Source organism: Spermophilus citellus, assembly GCF_964194105.1.
Source record: "Spermophilus citellus genome assembly, chromosome: 3".
Taxonomy (NCBI): Eukaryota; Metazoa; Chordata; class Mammalia; order Rodentia; family Sciuridae; genus Spermophilus; species Spermophilus citellus.
The window spans coordinates 12,696,893-12,719,675 of record NC_138184.1 but is presented as its reverse complement, the minus strand read 5'-3'; the positions used below and the strand labels follow the sequence as shown (position 1 = coordinate 12,719,675).

The 22,783-nt window shown below is 39.9% G+C and overlaps 2 protein-coding genes across 2 annotated transcripts; both read right to left on the bottom strand.

The window, feature by feature from the left end:
- Window positions 1-2,911: 2,911 nt before the first annotated feature.
- Window positions 2,912-3,838, bottom strand: LOC308643251 (olfactory receptor 7A10-like; the record flags this gene model as incomplete). Its single annotated transcript, XM_081283160.1, has 1 exon — window positions 2,912-3,838. One exon carries the CDS (start codon window positions 3,836-3,838, stop codon window positions 2,912-2,914), a length of 927 nt encoding a protein of 308 aa, XP_081139286.1.
- Window positions 3,839-14,182: 10,344 nt separating this feature from the next.
- Window positions 14,183-15,016, bottom strand: LOC308643250 (olfactory receptor 7A10-like; the record flags this gene model as incomplete). The annotated part of the gene is made up of 1 exon (XM_081283159.1): window positions 14,183-15,016. One exon carries the CDS (start codon window positions 15,014-15,016, stop codon window positions 14,183-14,185), a length of 834 nt encoding a protein of 277 aa, XP_081139285.1.
- Between the last annotated feature and the right edge of the window lie 7,767 nt (window positions 15,017-22,783).

Genomic DNA, 22,783 nt, shown 5'->3' with positions numbered 1-22,783 from the left:
GCTTCAGTTCTTCCCTGGATGTTGAAGGTGCATAGTGAGGCTCTAACCCCAGACAAGAGAACAGAAATGGATCCATTTTTGGTCCTGAAGTCAGATTTCAAGATCCTGAAGAATCAAGTGTGCCCCTGGGTGTGCACTCAGGGAGAGCAGGAGCAATCACAGCCTATGGCTTTCTCTATCTGCTCATTAGGCACATGTCCTTCTATTTACTCCAACCACTAAGCACATGATTTCCCTGTAGGATTCTGTTCTATAATCAGGAAAGGAAGAGTTTGCATAGATTTTCCTGAGATCAGAGTGGAGTACTATTAATCTGCCCCCTTTTACCACCAATCCATGAGCCTCACCTTCCTGATGTCCCACCACCCATCACCACATCCACCCTTTGTCTTCTACTCTTCTTCCCACATCTAGAACTGAGAAACCTGCCCTGCTTAGGTATCTTGTGCCCTCAAAACACTGACTCACAATGGGGACACCGTCTGTGTCATCTCCAGAAGTTTTCTCTGTCTCACTTTAACAGAAGAGAGAGCTGTGTTTTTTTGAAATGTGAAACCACAAGACAGCACCTCCTGTACTCATCACTCTTTGCTTACAATAACAGAAATTTCATGCTGGTAACAAACTTACATTTTATAATGAGGGACCAAATGATGGTTCTTCATTTTGGACGTGAGTATGAGTTTGAAGAGACAAAAACCTAGAATGATTGAAACTAAATACCCTGCTATGTTATTGATGAGGTTGCCAGAACCGAGGAACTCAGGACTCTGGCAAGAACAGAAGAGTGTGGGCTTCCCATGTGTGTGTAGAAAGGAGGCAGTAGGAGACGTTCTTAAGTAGTAAAAGCTGCAGTGTAAATCACACGTCCATCTGTACCTCTCCCCTAGTATCTACACAGCAGAGAGTGAGGACAATGAAACATCAGAAGCCAACATTTCTTATTGTCTCAAATCTGTTTATTTCAATATCCAACATTTTTACCCCAATCAGAAAGCAAACTTCACCACAGTCTTCTGTACATATCATGTCTGGATTGACAGAAAGCCAAAGCACATTATCAACAAATCGGTGTTCTCTTCATTTTCCTGCTCTTGTTTGAAGAAAGTACACAGGGTAATTTTAAGCACAGGCTGCACCATGACAGCAATGACAGCTGACAGTCACATGTGACAAAGTGAACAGCAATCACAGGTTCGAGGGGAAAGGGAAACACATTAAAATATGAACAGTTTAAAAATGGCTTCCTCAGATGTCCATCACTTTTTATTTATAATTTTAATGGAACTTTTAATTGGAGAAAATTGTAGATTAATGGGCAGTAGTAAAAACTGACAGGGAGAGATCCACGGCCCCTTTCATGAGTTTCCACCGTGGGAACACTGAGCAAAATATCACAGCCAGGTGTTTACACTGATAACAAGGAAGTGAAATCACAGCAAAGAGAATCGTCCATGGCCATGTTTACTGTAGCATCATTCACAATAGCTACACTATGAAGTCACCTAAGTGCCCATCACCTGATGAGAGGAGGAAAGAAGCATGGCATATATACAACTTGAACATATTCAGCCATATGTAAGGATGAAATCCTCTTATTTGGGGCAATGTGGATGGACCTAGAAGATATTGTGCTAAGTGAAAAGGCAGATACTGAAAGACAAGTACTTCATGGTGTCTCAAGAGGAAGCTAGAAAAACAAAGTAAAATGTCACCCTGAACATAGGATAGAGATTACTAGACATTGGGAAGGGGTTGGAAAGGGTGGATAAGGGAGGCTGGATTTGATCAGTGCACCCTGTGGGCAGGTGTGGAAATGTCATGCTGAACCTCACATTTACAATAATTTATGATTACCAAAAAAAAAAAAAATACAGAATAGCTCCCATCAGTCACCTATCCTGAGTTTGTTTTGCTATAGCCCCATCTCCCTGCCCAGAGCCTGGACTTCAAACCATTAATCTATTCACCATTTATATATTGCTATCATTTCAAAAGTGTTGTCTAGTACATAGAAATATGTGCCTGGAAAAATGGCGGGGTATATACCTCTGGCGAACTGTTTTGCCCATGATTATTTTAGGCAGTGTGCACACCATTCTGAAAAAGAAACAGAATCCAAAAAGATGAGAGTAAAACCTAATGACCAGCTAACACCATGGTATTTTAAAGGCTACCTAATGAAGATTGGAAGTTCCGGAAGTCATACAGGAAATAAATCATGAACACACAATTGAAGATCTATTCTCTGTTGGGCATGGTGGTGCATGCTTGTAATCTCAGTGACTCAGGAGGATGAGGCAGAAGGATCAAAGATGAAGGTCAGCCTCAGCAATTTAGTGATTCCCTAAGTACTTAGCAAGACACTATCTCAAACTAAACCCAGAAATGTCCATGGATATGGCTCAGTGGTTAAGCACCCTTGGTTCCAATCCATAGTATTAAAATATTTTTTTCTCATACTTGTTTTCACACAGAGTCATGGAAATAGCCTCAGTTGATAAATATTATTTTCACATGTGAATACAAATTAGGACTCTTTTTAGCAAAATATACAATTAAGTACCATGACATATGTCATTTGAGATAAAAATTATTTCTAAAATTATATCTTATGGGACAAATGAGAATTCTCAAGTATTACTCATTCATAGATGGGAATGATTTTGGGAAAGTTTAGAAATGACAAATGAATAGGATTGAAATTCCTAGAGATCAGAATGCACAATAAAAATAATGACTCAGTGGAATTGTATGAGGAACTCGAAATCAAAGAAATGGAAATGCAGGAGTAAAGGAGAAGGAGCAAGTTCTGTTTCCAGGTTATATGATACAGAAAATCAGTTCTGAGCTCTGAGGTTCTGAGCCCTGCAATCTCAGGGACTTATTCAGTTTCAATAGAATTGACACTTTAATCTTTCCAATAGAGTCTCCTCAGAGCGCTCCTGATGTCCTTGTTCCTCAGACTGTAGATGAAGGGGTTCAGCATGGGGGTGACCACACTGTACATCACAGAAGCAGTTGCAATGGAGTGTGAGTTTTGGGTCACAGCAGAACTGAGGTACACACCTAGGCTTGTGCCATAAAATAAGGAGACCACAGAGAGGTGAGACGCACAGGTGGAGAAGGCTTTGTACCTGCCCTGAGCTGAAGAGATTGCACGGATGGAGGACACTATCTTGCAGTAAGAGTAAAGGATGCCATTGAGGGGGCCACCAGCTAGCAGGACAGCAGCAAAATATATCACCACCTCATTGAGAAAGGCGTCAGAGCAGGCACGCTGAACCACCTGGTTAAGTTCACAGAAAAAGTGGGGGATTTCCATGTCTGTGCAGAAGGATAGGCACAACATCATTAAGCTTTGTAACAATGCATGTAGGAAACTCACAACACAGGATACCAGTACTAGTAATCCACAGAGCCTGCGGTTCATGATGACCATGTAGTGCAGGGGGTGACAGATGGCCACATACCGGTCATAGGCCATCACAGCCAAAAGAAAGTCATCCAACCCAACAAAGAGTAGAAAAAAGTGAATCTGGGTGATGCATCCTGAATAGGAAATGGCCTTGCTCTGTGTCTGGATGTTCACCAGCATCTTGGGGATGGTGGTGGAGGTGAAGCAGATGTCCACAAAGGACAGGTTGGAGAGGAAGAAGTACATGGGCGTGTGCAGGTGGGAGTCTGAGATGGTGGCCAGGATGATGAGCAGGTTCCCCAGCACAGTGACCAGGTACATGGACAGGAAAAGGACATAGAGGAGGGGCTGCAGTTCTGGGTCCTCTGTAAGTCCCAGAAGAAGGAATTCTAAACGTTGAGTATCATTCCCTGGTTCCATATGCATGTGACTACAGAAATGAGAAAAAGAGCATAACGAATTTTCCCTAGACAGGTATTACTTACATCATTGAAATGAAACAATATATATTTTTCTGAAAAGAATTAATTTAGGGAGTAGCTCAGTGGTGGAGTGATTGCCTACCATGTGCAAGGTCCTGGGTTTCAACCTTAGCCCCACAGAAAAAGAAAAAAGAAAAACCAAGGGAAAGTAGAGAAATTAACTTCCATAGAAGATCTGTGTATCTTATCCCCTAAGGGATCTCGTGCCATCTCTATAATGAATTTCTACTTCACTGCGTGGTTCACTAAAAAGTCATATATTCAGAATTGTAAAGATTTTCATGCATTTCAGAAATACAAATCAAACACCCCTGATGAACACTTTGTGTCTTGGCTACTGTGAATTATGCATAGTAAACTAGAAAGGTCAGATATCTCCACAACATACTCATTTTATTTCTTTGGCTACATAGCCAGCTGTAGGATATCTGGTTCACATGGTGACTCTGTTTTAGATTTATGGAACCTCCCTAACTTTTTCCACAATGACTTCATTAATTTGCATTTCTACCAACTATGAATAAGGATTCCCCTTTTCTCCACATTCTCACTGGCCCTCTCACTGATATCTTTGGTCATTTTGATAATATCCCTCCTAACTGGTGTGAGGTGATATTCTAGTGCAGTCTTAATAAGCATTTCCCTGAAAATTGGCAATTTTAAGCATTTTTCATATGGCTATTGGTTGTTTGTCTGTGGTAGAGATACACAGTGGAATAATATTCATTATTAATGAAAGATTGAATCCTGTCATGGGGGACAACGTAATGCTGTATTACTCAGTACATAATTATAGTTAAAACTAATATATTACATATTTTAAAATAGCTAAAGGGGAGGATTTTGAGTATTCCACCATAGAGAAATGATAAATATTTCAGGTAATTAAGCTGATTACCCTTATGCGATTATCACAGTATTTACACAAGTATGGAAACATGTAGTTATACCTATAAAGTTGTACAATTATGTTAGTTAATAATAAACAATAACTAATTATTAAGTATCAACTCCATTGCATCAGTAATATGTATAAGGACAAAAATCTCCATTACCCAGTGAGAGGGAGAGAACATAAGATTAATATTTTAAGATCACTTAATATGTCCCATGGTGATGGGTACTATGAAGAAAAAAAAAGAGTAGAGAGGTAGTTGTACTTTTACAACAATGCAGGGAAAACCAGCAGGAAGAGGGGCATCCAAAGAGAGACCACAAGGAAGGTAGGGCAAGAGCCACAAATGATCCTCAGCAGTGTGGTCTTCAATGGGGGGAATAGAAAGTGCAAAGGTCCTCAGAAATGTGCTTGTTTCAGGAAACCGAGGCTTAAAACAAAGGCCTTGGCAAGGAGAAGGAATAAGAGGGGGAGAGATGAGAGATCGTGTCAGAGAATGTTGAGGAATGAGCTGGCCTCACTGCTCTCTGAGGCTACAAGGTAAAAGGAGACCTTCATCCACATCCTGAATCTCTTTCCTTAGATTTGCTGCAAAGACATTCTGTGAATTGCAAAGGATTCCCTCCTTGCTACCACCTGAGGGTTAAGTTCTGTTCTGACCTCTAGCTGCTAAGAGTCACCCTGGAATATATAAGCTCAGGTACCCCTTCTCCGAGCCCTCCATGAGGCACATGAACACACACACACACACACACACACACACACACGCACACACACAAACACACAACACACCCTGGGCTCATGGTTTTATTTCTGCATGGCCTCTCAGTCCCAATCACCCTGACAAGGCTGTGAGTGTCGACACCACAGCTGAGATGATCAGTTCCCTACAGAATGTGGACAGGGCACCTGGAGAGTCCACTCAACACACTATCCATGAACAAATGAGTAGATCCACTTAAGAATGCTGCTCTTCTTCCCTGTGTTTACAAAGGAGCATGAAAATCTGTGCAGTAAACAGAGGGAGGAAGAGAATAGAGAAGGATGTGGAGTGAGAGAAATGGAGAGTGAAGGCAAAGGGGTGGATGGAACATGAAGAGGTGAGGGCAGAGAGTGAGCTGACGTGGACCCAGGGGAACAGGACCTTGCAAGCCCAGGTGTCTCTTCTCCAGGGGGAAAAGGCTGCCTTGGATTTAGCAGCATTCCAAACCCAGTGATCCTTACTAGGTGCTCAGCAAAAAACCTAAGCAGCAAAAGTAAATTTGCCAAAAGACCAAAGTAGTAACATTTTTTAACCTACTGTTTAATGTTTTTAGTAGTGCATTGCAGTGAAACCTAATGTTGGGGTCCTATTGACACAATCACACATACATGGAATATAATTGGGTCCACCTTGGTCCCCAGTATATTCTCATTCCCTCCTCTCCTCCCACCCACTAACCCTAACCCTTCCTGATGTCAAGGCACCTGACAGATTATACACTTCAAATAATAAAATGGCCTAAGTCAAAAATCAACAATATACAACAGCAGATGCCAAAGTACGTATAGAAAGTTGAGAACTTTCAATATGAAATGGCACATCTGTCTTCCCTGCTCACCCAACCTATTGGCTTTTCCCTATATTCATAGCAGATAAGGCAGGATTCTTTCTGTTTTAAAATTCACACAGAGTTATTGTACCTGTTTTTGAATACACATGTGATAATTCAATATATATATATATATATATATATATATATATATATATATATATATATATATGTTGTGTGTTGATCAATTCAGGGTGATTAGCATTTCATTCTCCTTAGACACCATTTATTTTATTCCATGAATTGTGGAATCAATTCATGGATGTTCTTGGGCTTGAGGATATGTTACTTTTTATAAGTGTTATTTTGTTAGACATATAATAATGTATAAGTATTTTTATCAGTTATTTTCAAAAATGTTTTGATACATGAATACACTATTGTATAATGATCAGATCAGGGTACTAGGAATAAAATGTAAGAATAAATTGCTAGAGACTTGGAAATAAAAGATTAGAAAATAGAACATAAAGTTATGATTGCTTCTTATCTAAAGATAAATAAACTCAAATTTATTTGTGGAGGATGGAGCTGATCTTTAGTGAAATGATGAAGGGGAATGCGTTCCAACTGCTGGCCAAAATGACGAGGCTTTTGGAAATGCACCTACATCTAACTGTGCAAAATCAAGACACAGAGACACAACAGAAAATAAATTGGAAATGTGCTGAAAAGGTGACTTATTAGCATAAAAAGTGCAGAAAAACTTTCATCAGCATTTCTATTTAAACTGAGGATTCCCAAGTGAAGAAATATCAGATTATTGAGTCAGATATTTCAGAATGAAGAGCCCTGGCAGGAACTCAGTAACAAACACTCATCTATTGGAAGACATTAAAATCTGTAGATTTGCAGACGCTCTTCACACACACATCTCCACATATGTGCTGTGCTTATGTAAAAGAAACAAGTGGCAACATCAAAATCAGTGAAAAATATTCTGTCTGAAAGAATAAAATGGAAAAAGAAAGAAGGGGAAGGAATACACTCCTACCCAACGATAAGGGTTTTAATAATTTGAAATAGAGATTTCAACAGCTGTCCAATTTACTTCATCTTGACTGTTTATGAAATAATTGCAAAATAAAACTCTATGGCATGCCCATTTTCACTTATTATGTAAACTTATTTTTCATTTGGATAATACTCAGAATGAAACAGATTCTGTGAAATATCTGTATCAAGAGTTTCTCCTACAGGGATTTATTTGCAAAAAAAAAAATCTTAAATCTGGATCTTTCTTACAAATATGAAAATGTGCTGAAATATGCTCCTTTGTAATTTTTATTAAACGAGCTCCCCCCAGTGCATATCTCTTCATACTTAATTCTGGATTTACCCATTCCCCTTCATTGCAAATGTAAGCCGACTTACATTTCACTTTAATTTGAGCCACTTCATGCCTCCCATCCCTCTTCTAATTCAGCTTCTGTGACCATAAGTAAATGGTCAACAATTACCCCATGTTGCTGATTTCTTAGTGACTTCTCTTTTTAGTACCTTATAAATCCATTAATAAATTACTTAAGCTAGCAAAGGACACCACCATCTCTGGGCTGCAGGCCAGGCTAGTTGGGCTCTCAGGGAACCTCAGGTGAAAGCTCCTGCCTTCCTTCTCTTCAGTCCCCTCCTGCCGTGTCTGCTGGGTCCTCAGGCTCACCTGGGTGGCATCTGTGATGGGAGGGTCTTCATGCACAGGCTTCAGTTCTTCCCTGGATGTTGAAGGTGCAGAGTGAGGCTCTGACCCAAGACAAGAGAACAGAAATGGGTCCAGCTTTGGTCCTCAAATCAGATTTTAGATCCTGAAGAATCAAGTTGTGCCACAGGGTGTGCACTCAGGGAGACTGGAGAAATCATAGTTTACAGCTTTCTCTATCTGCTCATTAGGCACATGACCTTCTTTTTACTCTAACCTCCAAGCACCTGATTTCCCTGCAGGACTCTGGTCTATACAGGAAAGGAAGAGTTTGCATAGATTCCCCTGAGATCAGAGTGGAATCAGGCAAATCCTCTCCTTATTACCACCAATCTATCAGTGCCACCTTCCCAAAGTCCCAACCTCCCATCACCATATCCCTCGTCTGACATATAGTTTACTTCCATGTTTGAAGCTAGGAAACTTGCTTTGGTAAGGAATCGTATGTCTTCAAAACACTGACTCACATTGGGAAGACAGCCTCTGGTGTCTCCAGAATTTTCCTATTTCCCTTTTATCAGAAAAACATACACTGTTTTTGTTTGTTGGTTGGCTGGTTGGTTGGTTTTTTAATATGAAGCCATAAGACAAGCCATCCTATATTCATCACACTTTGCCAATCATACCTAGAGTGTCATGCTTCTAATAAACTCATGTTTCTAATAAGGGACCAATTATGGCTCTTGACTTCAGATGTGAGTTGAGTTTGAAGGGATGAATAAAGTTCTCTTCAGGCACCATGACCTGAGCTGTCTTCCCATTTCATGCTCATTCAAAGTTGGCTCTTTTCATATCCCATCTCTCACATAAAAGATGAAGAAATGGACATTTGTATGTACATGTGTATCCATTTGGGTTGACAATTCAACTTTTAAGCAAAATGTCTTACAAACCCAGAAGCACACATGGTCTTACTCACACCCTGTACCATGACCACTTTCTGTGGTATTTTCCACACATTTCATTTATTCCTCACAACATTGGTCTGAATTTATGCTTATTTCCCAAGATTACCTTCAGAAAAAAGTAGCATTGGGGAGATTAATTTTCTTGATATTAGAATTTTAATGGAGCCATATAAGTGTCACATATTTTTAGGGCACCATGTGGTGTTTCCATACTGGTATACATTGGGTAATGTCCAGATCAAGGTAAGCATATATACCTCCCCAAGATTTATCATTTCTTTGTGGTGAAAACACTCAAGAGTGGTTTAAAAAGTAAGGAAAGTGAAAAAGGGAAGGGGGAGAGGAGGAAAAGGGGAAGTAATGGGGACTAAGTTGGAGCAAATTATATTCCATGCTTTATGATTATGTCAAAATGAATCCCAAAATTATGTATAAGTATAAAGCACTAATTGCAAAGGATATTTGATTCCATCATTTTTGAAATATGCAGGACCTTATCATGACTGTACTCTGTGACAGAAGAGCAGAACCAATTCCTCCTACCTGACTACAACTTAGTACCCTGGGGCCAACTTTCTCTGTCCCTCCTGCTCCCTTACCCGTTCCAGCCTCTCGGAACCCACATTCTGCTCTGTGCTGTGAGAGCAACTTCTGTACCTTCTACATGTGAGTGAGGTCCTGCTGTACTTGTCTCTCTGTGCCTGGCTTATTGCCCTTCACACGGTGACCTCCAGTTCTCTCCATAGGATCAAGGATGACAATTTTAAAACAATTATATATAAAACAGTTAAACCTTATTGAACACATTCTTCAATTGAGCACAAGTGGGGAAATGTTCATAGTAATACTTTATATACTTTATGAATAACTAGGAAAGTGGAGGTCAAAGTCTCCAGAGCAGAGGTAGTTAGGAACAGATGGAAGCAATAATTATCTTCATTTTTATTAATACTTACTGGGCACAAGTATTAAAGTATTGCACTGTACCCATACCTACATACAATTATTACATGTCAATTACACATGTTTCTGAAATTGTTTAAGAAAATAGACTAGTTGACTATCCTAAAATGATCATTACACACTGTATACATGAATTTAATTAATATGCCACTCTCTATTAATTTGTAGAATTAAGAAAATAACTTGGAATGAAACATCATAAATTATGCATATCAATAAATTGATAAGATAATAGAATAAATCAGACATTATTACCCTATGTGCATACATGTTTATAAGACGTGTATTACTCTACATTATGTATAACCCCATGAATGAAAAGTTATACTCCATTTATGTATGATGCATCAAAATGCATTCTTCTGTCATGTATAACTAATTGAAATATTTAAAAAAAATAAATTAAAAGAAACACTGATAAGAAAATAAAAAACTAGGGAAAAAATATGGTATATTGTGTATTGTGTAAATTTGCCTCATTACTACTAATAATTTACCTACCTATGATGTTACCCCTATAACATCAAGTTTTAAACCTCAAATATGGACAATAAAATGTACCCTAAAAATAAAGTAAATTAAATCCAAAGTAGCAAAATAGACATGTACAGATTATTTCAAAACATTTAAAATCTTAAAAACTCAAGAAGAAATGATCAATGTGCCTGAGCCAGTGACCAAAAGAATAAATACAAGTGGTTTAGGAACATGAACCTATGCTCAACTTCATGATTACACAGAGAAAGTCACATTAAAATCATCAAGGGAACTTTAAATACCTTACCTTGGTGTTCACTTTAGTCCTAAAACTCAACACCCAGAGATAGAGCACTTCTTTGTTGGGGAGAATCCCTGCAGAAGGAGTTTGTATCAGAAGCTTCTCTTTTCTTTGACCTTGAGCTTTAACATTGGAAGAGCTTCTCTAGAGCCAGCTGGACATCAGGTCTGGGAGCCGGGCCTGGTCCACACAGCTTGTGTGTGTGTGGGCTCATCATCCCCTGTGACCTCAAGCTCGTTGCCTGGTGACCATAAGGTCCTGTTACCTCATGAAGGAGTGTCCAGGAACCTCCAGAGACAGTGTGTATCAGATGGTCCAAACAAATGGCAAATTCTGAGTGGAGTTTTTAAATCTTTAATTTAATGTGATTGTACATATCAACAGGGGTGATTGTGGCATTTTAGCACATACTATGGTGTGTGCTGAATGAAACTGCTTAAGGAAAATTTTCCTCCCCATATCATTACCTTATGATTCCAGGTTTGTGCTCCTCACTTCAGATCATCATAAAACACATGTCAAGATCTGGGCACTGCAGCCCCCACCCAACGCACTCATTGTGAAACACCAGGACTGGGTCTTCCTATTCACCTGTGTTCCTGTACCTGTTATCCAGCCTCCCCTGCTCCTCCTCCTCCTGCCTCCTTCCCAGCCTCCAGTGTCACTATTCCATATATAGATTGAGGCTCCTTTGACCTCCCCATAGGAGTACATACAGTGTTTGCTTCTGTCTGGCTTCTTTCATGGGCCACAATGGCCTGTCCCCTTCAATGTGTTGTAAATGACAGTATTTTATTCTTCTTAAAGACTGAAGAGCTCAGTTATGGATATACCTCATTTCCTTTTCTATGCATCCACAGACAGGAAGCTCAGCTGCTTCCATACCTTGACTACTGTGAAGAAGTTGGGGAGTGCAGATAGTCTTTGGTTGCTGAGTTCACTCCCTCTCTTGCTTTATTATCAAGATCTACCTCCATGAGTCTGGATTATTTTTCTGCCTCAAAGCCTCTTAGATCATCTGCCCATGTATTGTTTTTTGGCTCAGACTCTCCCTTCTTTCTCTTCAATCATCTCTTAATTTTCATTCTATTTAACTAAAATTCACACAGGACAAAACTCCTTACCAGGAACTGTGTGATACATCATAGTTGCAGGCACAGATGACATAGGGTTCAGATTTCTAGGAATTCATAGAGAATGAGTGGAAAATTTCAGTAAGTAGAGGATGATGGGAAAGAAAGAGGATCCAACAAAAAGGCAGGAAATCTTCAGAATTAGTCTCATTTACATCACCTCAGAACACATCTCTGCAAGTGAGTTTCCAGGGCAACAAGGCATCACTTGTGAGGTCACGTGTTAAAGGTGTAAGATTTGTTTTGTTAAAATTGAAGACAATCCCTTATTGTAGATAACTGGGAAAGTGCCCCATTATATTCACACAACTGAGATTTCCTGGTGAAAGTTAAAAGGCTGATCCAATGTGGAAACTTAGAAAGAGTCCTGGGGACAGGGAGGTCCTGAAGGGAGACCTCAGGGAGGAGTGGCTTTAAAACCTGTGAAAGCTGAAGTCGTCAAAGGGCTGGATGGAGGAGGCCAGGCTCTCGGGCCCTTGATGTCGTTCCCACTGCTGCCCAGGGGAGTCCTGCCATGGCCTTCACTGGGGCACCATCCACCTGACCCCACCAACTCCCTGCTCCTCAGACTGAAGACAAAGAGGCTCAACATGTGGGTGACACCAAGGCCACATCAAGGTCAACTAGACAACAAAGTGACTACAGAACTGAGGAAGACCTCAAGGCCAGTGCTGCAGTCTCAATCTTAAGTGTCACCCAAAGGCCCTTTGTTAAAGATTGGTCCCCAGCTTGGAGCTATTGGAAAATGGTAGAAATACTAAGAGGAAGGTCTAGTGGGAAATCTTATTTCATTTGGGAATTGCCCTTGAAAAGGCTTGTAGGACCCCCATCTGTTCCTCCATTTCTTCAACTTACAGGCCATGAGGTCAGGGGCTTTCTTTTGCCACATTCTTGCCACCCCTGGTCATGTGCTCATTCCAATAGGGCCAAGCCATGGGGCTAATCCAAAACAGATTGGAATCTTGAAAACTGTGAGCCAAAATAAATGTTCTCTCCTTATAAATCAATTATCTCAGCTGTTGTGTTAGAGTAACAGAATGCTGACTCGCATAGAAAGTGCATAATGCAAGGACATTAACAATAGTTTAGACCACTTGCAGAAAAACCTTTGAACTGGTTCCTGACTGTCAAAATTCTAGAATGATAGAAGCTAAGGACACTGCTATGTTATTGATGAGGTTGTCTGAATAGGGGAATTCAGGATTCTGGCAAGTCCAGAACAGTGTGGGGATCCAATGTTTGTGGAGAAGGGGGCAGTAGAAGAGGTTTCCTTAAGTAAAAGCCTTATTTTAAATGAAATATTCATCATTACTGTCTTCTCTCATCTCTATGTAGCAGAGATCAAGATCAATGAATTGTCACATTTCTTATGGTCCCAAATCTGTTTATTTCAATATTCCACATTTTTACATCAACCTGAAAAGCAGACTTCACCACAGTCTTTGTACATAAAAATGGTGGAGTAGATACCTCTGGGGACATGACCTGTTGTGCCCACGACTATGTTAGGCACTGTGGACACCATGCTGAAATAGAAACACAATTCAAAAGTGAGAATAAAACCTAATGACCAGCTAATAACTTGGGAAGTTAAAGGTTACCTTGTCAAAAATGGAAGTTTGGAAATAATATAGAAAAAAATCAAAAAGAGAGAATTGAGTATCTATTCTCATCCATGCATGGTGCACACTTGCAATCCCAGTGACTCAGGAGTCTGAGGCAGGGGGATCACATATCAAACCATCCTCAGCAATGTAGTAAGGCCCTAAGCAACATAGCAATACGCTGTCTCAAACAAAAAACAGAAAGAGCTGTGCCTATGGCTCAGTGGTTAAACAGCCTTGGGTTCAATCCACAGTATCAAATTTTATTTTCTCAGATTTACTTCCACAATAAAATTATTAAAATTAACTTTGTTATATTCAGTTTTCACATGTGAATAGTAATTTTGCATATTTTAAGCAAAATGAACAATTCCTTAGCATGACATAAGTCATTTGAGATTATTTCTAAAAATATATCTTTTGCGATAAATGAGAATTTTCAATTATTTCTCATCCAAAGTGGGAATAATTTGGGGCAAGTTGGAAATGACAGGGGAAAGGGTTGAATTTCATACTGATCACAGTGTGCAATAAAGTGAAAGGTGTAGTGGGATTGTATGTCAAAGTTGATATCAAAGAAATGGAAACTCTGTGTTAACATAGAAGGATCCAGTCCTGCTTCCACATTCCAGTGAATAATTGTGGATTCTTCTACTGAGGCTCTGATCCCTGGAATCATGGGCACTTATTCAGTCTCAGCACAATTAACACTTTTATCTTCCTGTGTTACAAATTTTTCTCAGAGCGCTCTTGATGTCCTTGTTTCTCAGACTGTAGATGAAGGGGTTCAGCATGGGGGTGACCACAGTGTACATCACTGAGGCTGTTGCAGTAGAGTGTGTGTTTTGGGTCACAGCAGAGCTGAGATACACACCTAGGGTTGTGCCATAAAATAAGGAGACCACAGAGAGGTGAGACACACAGGTGGAGAAGGCTTTGTACTTGCCCTGAGCTGATGAGATTGCACAGATGGAGGACACTATTTTGAAGTAAGAGTAAAGGATGCCAATGAGGGGGCCAAGAGCCAGCAAAAAAGAAGCAATATATATCACCACCTCATTGAGAAAGGTGTCAGAGCAGGCACGCTGAACCACCTGGTTAAGTTCACAGAAAAAGTGGGGGATTATTTCCAAGTCTGTGCAGAAGGACAGCCGCAATATCATTAAGCTATGTAACAATGCATGTAGGACACTCACAACCCAGGACACCAGAACTAGCAATCCACACAGCCTGCGGTTCATGATGACCATGTAGTGCAGGGGGTGACAGATGGCCACATACCGGTCGTAGGCCATCACAGTCAAAAGGAAATCATCCAACCCAGCAAAGAGTACAAAAAAGTGAATCTGGGTGATGCAGCCTGCATAGGTAATGGCCTTGCTCTGTGTCTGGATGTTCACCAGCATCTTTGGGATAGTGTTGGAGGTGAAGCAGGTATCCACAAAGGACAGGTTGGAGAGGAAGAAGTACATGGGTGTGTGCAGGTGGGAGTCTGAGATGGTGGCCAGGATGATGAGCAGGTTCCCCAGCACAGTGACCAGGTACATGGACAGGAAAATGCCAAAGAGGAGGGGCAGGAGTTCTGGATCCTCTGCAAGTCCCAGAAGAAGGAATTCTAGATGTTGAGTATCATTCCCTGGTTCCAAATGCATGTGACTACCAGAAATGAGAAAAAGAGTATAACAATTTTTTACAGACAGGTATTACTTACATCATTGAAATGAAACAATACATATTTTTGCTATAAATAATTTTAGTGATGTGTGTGTAGGTCATGTTGGAGTGGTTGCCTAACATATGCAAGGCCCTGTTTACAATCCACATACCTCACAAAAATAGAGAAATGCCATGAGAATGGGGGAAAAGGTAACTTCTATAGAACATTTGTGGCTCTTGTCCCCTCAGGGATCTTGTGTCACCTCTGAAGAGGAATTCCTGTTTCATTCTGAAGGTTTGACTAGGAAGTCATGCATTTCAGAATTCTAATAAGAAAGCTATTCAGGCCTTTGAGAAGTGTAAATGGAGCACCCCTCCTGAGCACTTTGGTTGTTTCTGTGTTTTGGCTACAGTGAATTGTGCATCAGTCAATGTGGAAGGGCAGATTTCTTCAAAATACCCATTTCATTTTCTTTGGCCACATACCCAGGAATAGGAGTGCTACATCAAGTGATAACAGTATTTTAATTTTGTGGATTCTCCATAATGTTTTCCATAATGGCTTCAATAACTTGCATTCCTACCAACACTAGGTCAGGATTCTTTTTCTCCCCCGTAATCATAGGCCCTTGATATCCTTGTCTTTTTGATAGTAGCCCTTCCAACTGCAGTTAGTCCACAGTCTACCATAGTTTTGATTAGCGTTTCCCAGATAATTAGCAATTTAGAGCACATTTAATACAGCTATTGGCCATTTGTAAGTGGTACAGATACACAGTGGAATAATAACAGCTATTAATGAAACGATGAATCTTATCATTGGAGACAACAGAGATGAACCTGGGGACATTTATGAAGTCAAATCAGCCAGGTACAGGATCACTACAGCTGCATGATATCATTCCTGTGTGGATTCTGAGAAATTTGATCTCACAGAATGTCAGCATAGCATGATGGTCGCCAGAAGCTGAGGTGCATTCTGGGCCCAAAGGGATGAGGAGAAGCTCCTCAAGGGGAAACAATTACAGTAAGACAAGAGGAATAGCTTCTGGTGATGTATTGCACAGTAGAGTAATTATAGTGAAAAATAACATGTTCCCTATTTTAAAATAGATAGAGGGGAGGACTTTGAATGTTTGTCACAGAGAAATGATAAATGATTCAGAAAATTAAGCCAATCATACCTGTTCAATTAATATACAATTTATACATGTATGTAGATATAAAGATATTTTTGTGAATGTGTATAATTATATGTCAATTAAAAATAAAGCAATAACTAATTACTGATTACCAAGTATGTTCCATGCATTGGATGAGTAATCTGTATGAGTTAAAACACAGAAGTCCACATTATCCAAAGAGAGGGAAAGCACATAAGCAAAAATGGGTAAAATCACTTAATATGTCTCATGGTGATGGGTTCTAAGAGGAAAAAGAAAGAGCAGAGGTAGTTGTAGTTTTACAGCAATGCAGGGAAAACTAGCAGAAAGAGGGGCATCCAAAGAGAGACCACAAGGAAGGCAGGGCAGGAGCCACAAGTCATCCTCAGTGGAGTGGTCTTCATTGGGGGACAGTCAGTGCACAGGTCCTGAGGAACATGCTTGTTTCAACACAATGAGGCATAAAAGAAAGCTGTTGGCAAGGAGAAGGAAAAAGGCCGAGAGTGATGAGAGATGGTGTCAGAGAATATTAAAGTGTGAGCTGGCCTCACTGCTTGAACCTCTTGCCCTTAGATTTGCTGCAAACACATTCTGTGGATTGCAAAAGGATTCCCTCCTTGCTACCACCTGAGGGTTAAGTTCTGTCCTCTAGCTGCTAAGAATCACCATGGAATATATAACATCAGGTCGCCTTTTCTGAGACCTCCATGAGGCAAACACACACACTCACACACTCTCATAGCTTGATTTCTGCCATGGCCTCTCTGCCCCAGTCACCCTGACAAGCTTGTGAGCTTCCACAAAACAAGCTGAGTTTGTCTTTTCTCTGAAGAATGTGGACAGGGTACCTGGAGAGTCCACTTGACACTCTTTCCATGAACAAATGAGTGAACCCACCTAATATGCAAACACAGGTATGACAAATTGTGGTATAAAGGTGTATTAAGAAGTGTAATGCAAAAAAATATCAATAAGAGAGCTCATGTATAATGGCATAATTTGTCATGAACATACTTTATATACAGAGTTATGAAAAATTGTGCTGTGAATTGGTAATTATGAATGTAATGCATTCCACTATTGTCATGTATGAAAGAAATAAAAAAAAAGAATGCTTCTCTTCTTCTCTCTATTTAAAAAGGAACATGAAAAGCTGTGCAGTTAACAGAGGGAGAAAGAGAAATAGAATATAATAGGGGGAGTGATAGAAAAGGAGAGAGAAGGCAAAGTGGTGGACAGAACCTGAAGAGGTGAGGGCAGAGACCGAGTGAGCTGATGTGGACAAAGTGGAACAGGACCTTGAAAGTCCAGGTTTCTCTTCTCCAGGAGGAAATGGCTGCCTTGGTCCTGGCAGTATTCCAATCCCAGTGACCCTCACTGAGTGCCCAGCAAAAACCTTAAGCAGCAAAATACATTTGCCCAAAACACCAAAGTATTGACATCATTTTCTCAATCTAGATTTTAAATGTTTTCATTATTGCATTACAGTGATGCATAGTGTTGGGGTCATTAAATATTTTTAGTTGTAGATGGTCACAATACCTGTATTTTATTTACTTATTTTTTCTGAGAATTGAACCCAGTGCCCACACATGCTAGGCAAGTGCTCTGTCCCTGAGCCCTAGCCCCAGCCCTGTCGGGATCATTTTGACACACACTCTCATGCAGGGAATATACTTTGCTCCACTTTTGTCCCCAGTACCTCCCTTTTCCCTCCTCTCCTCCCTTCCACTGTTCCTCTTCCTTGTGTCAAGGCACCCAACAGACCATACACTTCAAAAGAAAGAAAATGACCAAATGTCAAATATCAGCAACTCACAAGAGGATATATGCAAGATATATACAGCAAAGTGGGGAACATTGAATATGAAATAGCAGATCTGTCTTCCCTAGTTCTGCCCCTTTCACCTGACCTATTGGCTTGTCCCTAGTTATGTTGCAGATAAGGCAGCCTTTTCTCACAATTGTAAAATTATTACAGAATCATTGTGCCGGTTCACTGAGTATATATGTGATCATTCCATATTTGTATGTGTTGTGTGTTGATCACATCAGGGTAATTAGCCTTTAAATCTCCTTAAGTCCTTACTCTACTTCCTTATCTTTTTACTTTGCTTGTTTTGTGTGTGTCATTTCATGATTGTTCTTGGTTTTGGGGCTTTTAAAAATTTTTTGTGCATGTTAGACATAATAATTATATGATTATGGGGCATATTTTGATGTTTTGATACATGAAAATGTTGCATAATGATCAAAAAGGGTACTAGCAAGAAAATGTAAAAATAAATTGCTAAAGCCTTGGAAATAAAAGATAAGAAAGTAGAGTAAAAAGTTATGATTGAATCTTCCTTATCTATAGAGAAACAAACTCCAATATACTTGTGGATGGTGGATGTAATCTCCAGTAAAATGATGAGGAGCAATGCCTACAATGAATCATGGAAAATCAAGAGGCACAGAGACCTAAGAGAGACATGAAAATAAGTCGGAAATATGTTGAAAAGTTGACTTATTAGTGCAAGGAGTGCATAATTTTCTTTTAAAGCAAGGATTCACAAGTCAAGAAATATCTGAATGCAAGGAGTGCAGAAGAACTTTCACCAGCATTTTTGTTTAAAGCAAGGATTCACAAGTCAAGAAATTTGTATTGAGTCACATCTTTCAGAATGAAAAACTCTGCCAGGAGCCAAATAACAAACACTGGCCTATTGGAAAACATTAGAATCTCTAGACTTTCAGAGACTCCCTGCAGATACAGCTCCACTTATGTGCTGTGCTTATGTAAATGAAACTAGAGACAGCATGCAAAATAAGTAAAATAAAAAATAAAAAAATTAGAATGAGAGGGAATAGACTCAAACCCTAAGCAAAGGGTCTTAACAAATTGAAATATGTCGACAGCCATCCTGTTGACTTCATCTTACAGGTTGTGAAATACTTGCAATGTAAAACTCTTTGGCATATTCATCTTCGCTTATTAAGTTAGTTCATTTTCCATGTGGATACCCAGAGAGGAAGAGGGTTCAATGAAATATCTATATCATGATTTTCTCCTGCAGAAATTTATTTATAGAAACTCCTAAATCTAGATCTTTCTCACCAATATGAAAATAGGTTGAAACATGTTGCATTATAATTTTTTTTTTAAATGAGCTCCCTCCAGTGCATGTCTCTCCACACTTCATACTGGATTTATCCATTCCCCTTTATTGCAAAGGTAAGCAGACTTACATTTTACTTTATTTGAATCACTTAGTGCCTCCAATCCCTCTTCTAATTGAGATTCTGTCACCATAAGTTAATGGTCTAGAGTGACCCCGTGTTGCTGATTTCTTGGTCACTTCTCCTTTTTAGTATCTTATAAATCCATTAATAAGTTACTTAAGCTAGCAAAGGACACCACCATCTCTGGGCTGCAGGCCAGGCTAGTTGGGCTCTCAGGAAACCTCGGGTGAAAGCTCCTGCCTTCCTTATCTTCAGTCCTCTCCTGCAGTGTCTGCTGGGTCCTCAGGCTCACCTGGGCGGCATCTCGGATGGGAGGGTCTTCATGCACAGGCTTCAGTTCTTCCCTGGATGTTGAAGGTGCAGAATGAGGCTCTGACCCCAGACAAGAGAACAGAAATGGATCCAGCTTTGTTCCTCAAGTCAGATTTCAAGATCCTGAAGAATCAATGTGCCCCAGGGTGTGCACTCAGGGAGACAGGAGCAATCACAGCCTATAGAATTCTGTATCTGCTCATTAGGCACATGTCCTTCTTTTTATGCCAACCTCTAAGCACCAGATTTCCCTGGAGGACTCTGGTCTATAATAAGTAAAGTGAGAGTTTTCATAGATTCCCCTGAGATCAGAGTGGAGTGCTATTAATCTGTCCCTTTTTACCACCATTCGAAGAGCCTCACATCCCAATGTCCCACCATCCATCACCACATCCACCCTTTGTGTTCCACTTTTCTTCCCATGTCTAAAACTAAGAAATCTACCCTGGTTAGGTATCTTGTGTCCTCCAAACACTGACTCACATTGGGGACACAGACTCTGGCATCTCAGAAGTTTTCCATTCCATCTTTAATCAGAGGAGTGAGCTGTTTTTGTTTGTTTGTTTGTTTGTTTGTGAAATGTGAAAACATAAGACAGCACCTCCTGCTCTCATCACACTTTGCTGATGATACCAGAAATTTCATGCTGGTAATGAACTTATATTTCTATAATGAGGAACCAAATAATGGTTCTTGATTTCAGATGTGAGAATGAGTTTGAAGAGATAAAAACCTAGAATGATAGAAACTAAGTACCCTGCTATGTTATTAATGTGGTTGCCTGAACTGAGGAACTCAGGACTCTGGCAAGATCTCAGAACAGTGTGGGCTTCCCATGTGTGCGCAGTAGTGAGTCAGTAGGAGAGGTTCTTAAATAGTAAAAGCCACAGTGTAAATCACACTTCCATCTGTACCGTCTTCCCTCTTCTCTACACAGCAGAGAGTAAGAACAATGAAACATCAGATGCCAACATTTCTTATTGTCCCAAATGTGTATAGTTCAATATCCAACACTTTTACCCCAATCAAAAAGCAAACTTCACCACAGTCTTCTGTACATTTTATGTCTGGATTAACAGGAAGCCAAAGCACATTATCAACAAGTCAGTGTTCTCTTTCATTTTCCTGCTCTTGTTTGAAGATTATACACAGGGTAATTTTAAGCACAGGATGCACCATGACAGCAATGACAGCTTACAGTCACATGGGAGAAAGTGAACAGCAATCACAGGTTCAAGAGGAAAGGGAAACACATCAAAATGTGAACAGTTTATAAACGGCTTCCTCAGATGTACATCACTTTTTTAAATTTATAATTTTAATTGAACTTTTCATTGGAGAAAATTGTAGATTAATAGGCAGTAGTAAATACTGACAGGAAAAGATCCAAGGCCCCTTTTGTGAGCTTACACCATGGTAACATGAGCAAAATATCACAGCCAGGTATTTACACTGATAACAAGGAAATGAAATCACAGCAAAGAGAATTGTCCATGGCCATATTTATTATAGCTTCATTCACAATAGCTACTCTGTGAAGTCACCTAAGTGCCCATCACCTGATGAGAGGAGGAAAGAAACGTGGCATATACACAACTTGAACATACTCAGCCACATGTAAGGATGAAATCATGTTATTTGGGGCACTGTGAATGGACCTGGAGGATATTGTGCTAAGTGAAGAAGGCAGATACCAAAAGACAAGTACTTCATGGTGGCTCAAGAAGAGGTTTGAAAAAAAAGTAAAATGTCACCCTGAACAAAGGATAGGGATTTATAGATGTTGGGAAGGGGTTGGAGAGGGTGGATAAAGGGAGGCCTGATTTGATCAGTGCACACTATGGGCAGGTGTGGAAATGTCATGCTGAACCTCACATTTACAATAATTCATGATCATAAAAAAAATACAGAATAGCTCGCATCAGTCAAGGGTCCCGAGATTTGTCCTGTTATAACCCATCTACTCCCCTCCCTTCTCAGAGCCTGGACCTTCAAACCATTAATCTATTGACCACTTATATATTGCTAGCATTTCAAAAGTGTTGTCTAGCACATAGAAATGTGTGCCTGGGAAAATGGTGAAATAGTTACCTCTGGGGACCTGTTTGCCCATGACTATGTTAGAACTGTGGACACCATGCTGAAAAAGAAACAGGGTTCAAAAAGTAGAGAATAAGACCTAATGACCAGCTAACACCATGGTATGTTAAAGGCTACCTTATGAAGACTGGAAATTCTGGAAGTCTTCCAGGAAATAAATCATGAACACACAATTGAAGATCTATTCTCTGTTGGGCAGGGTGGTGCATGCTTGCAATCCCAGTGACTCAGGAGGCTGAGGCAGGAGGATGAAAGATGAAGGTCAGCCTCAGCAATTTAATGAGGACCTAAGTACTTAGCAAGACACTATATCAAACAAAACCCAAAAATGTCCATGGATATAGCTCAGTGGTTAAGCAACCTTTGGTCCAATCCATAGTACTCCAAATATTTTTTTCTCATCCTTCCTTCCACACACAGTCATGAAAATAGCCTCAATTGATAAATATTATTTTGACATGTGAATACAAACTAGTACTCTTTTTAGCAAAATATACAATTAAGTAACATGGTGTATGTCATTTGAGATAAAAATTATTTCTAAAATTATATCTTATTTAACTAATGAGGATTTTCAAGTATGTCTCATCCAAAGATGGGAATGATTTGGGGTAAGTTCACAAATGACAAATGAAAAGGATCGAATTTCATAGAGATCACAATGCGCAATATAAATAATGACTCAGTGGAATTGTATGAGGAACTGGAAATCAAAGAAATGGAAACGCAGGAGTAAAGGAGAAGGAGCAAGTTCTGTTTCCAGGTTCTGATACAGAAAATCAGTTCTGAGCTCTGAGGCTCTGCGGCACTGAGCCCTGCAATCACAGGCACTTATTCAGTTTTAGTATAACTGACACT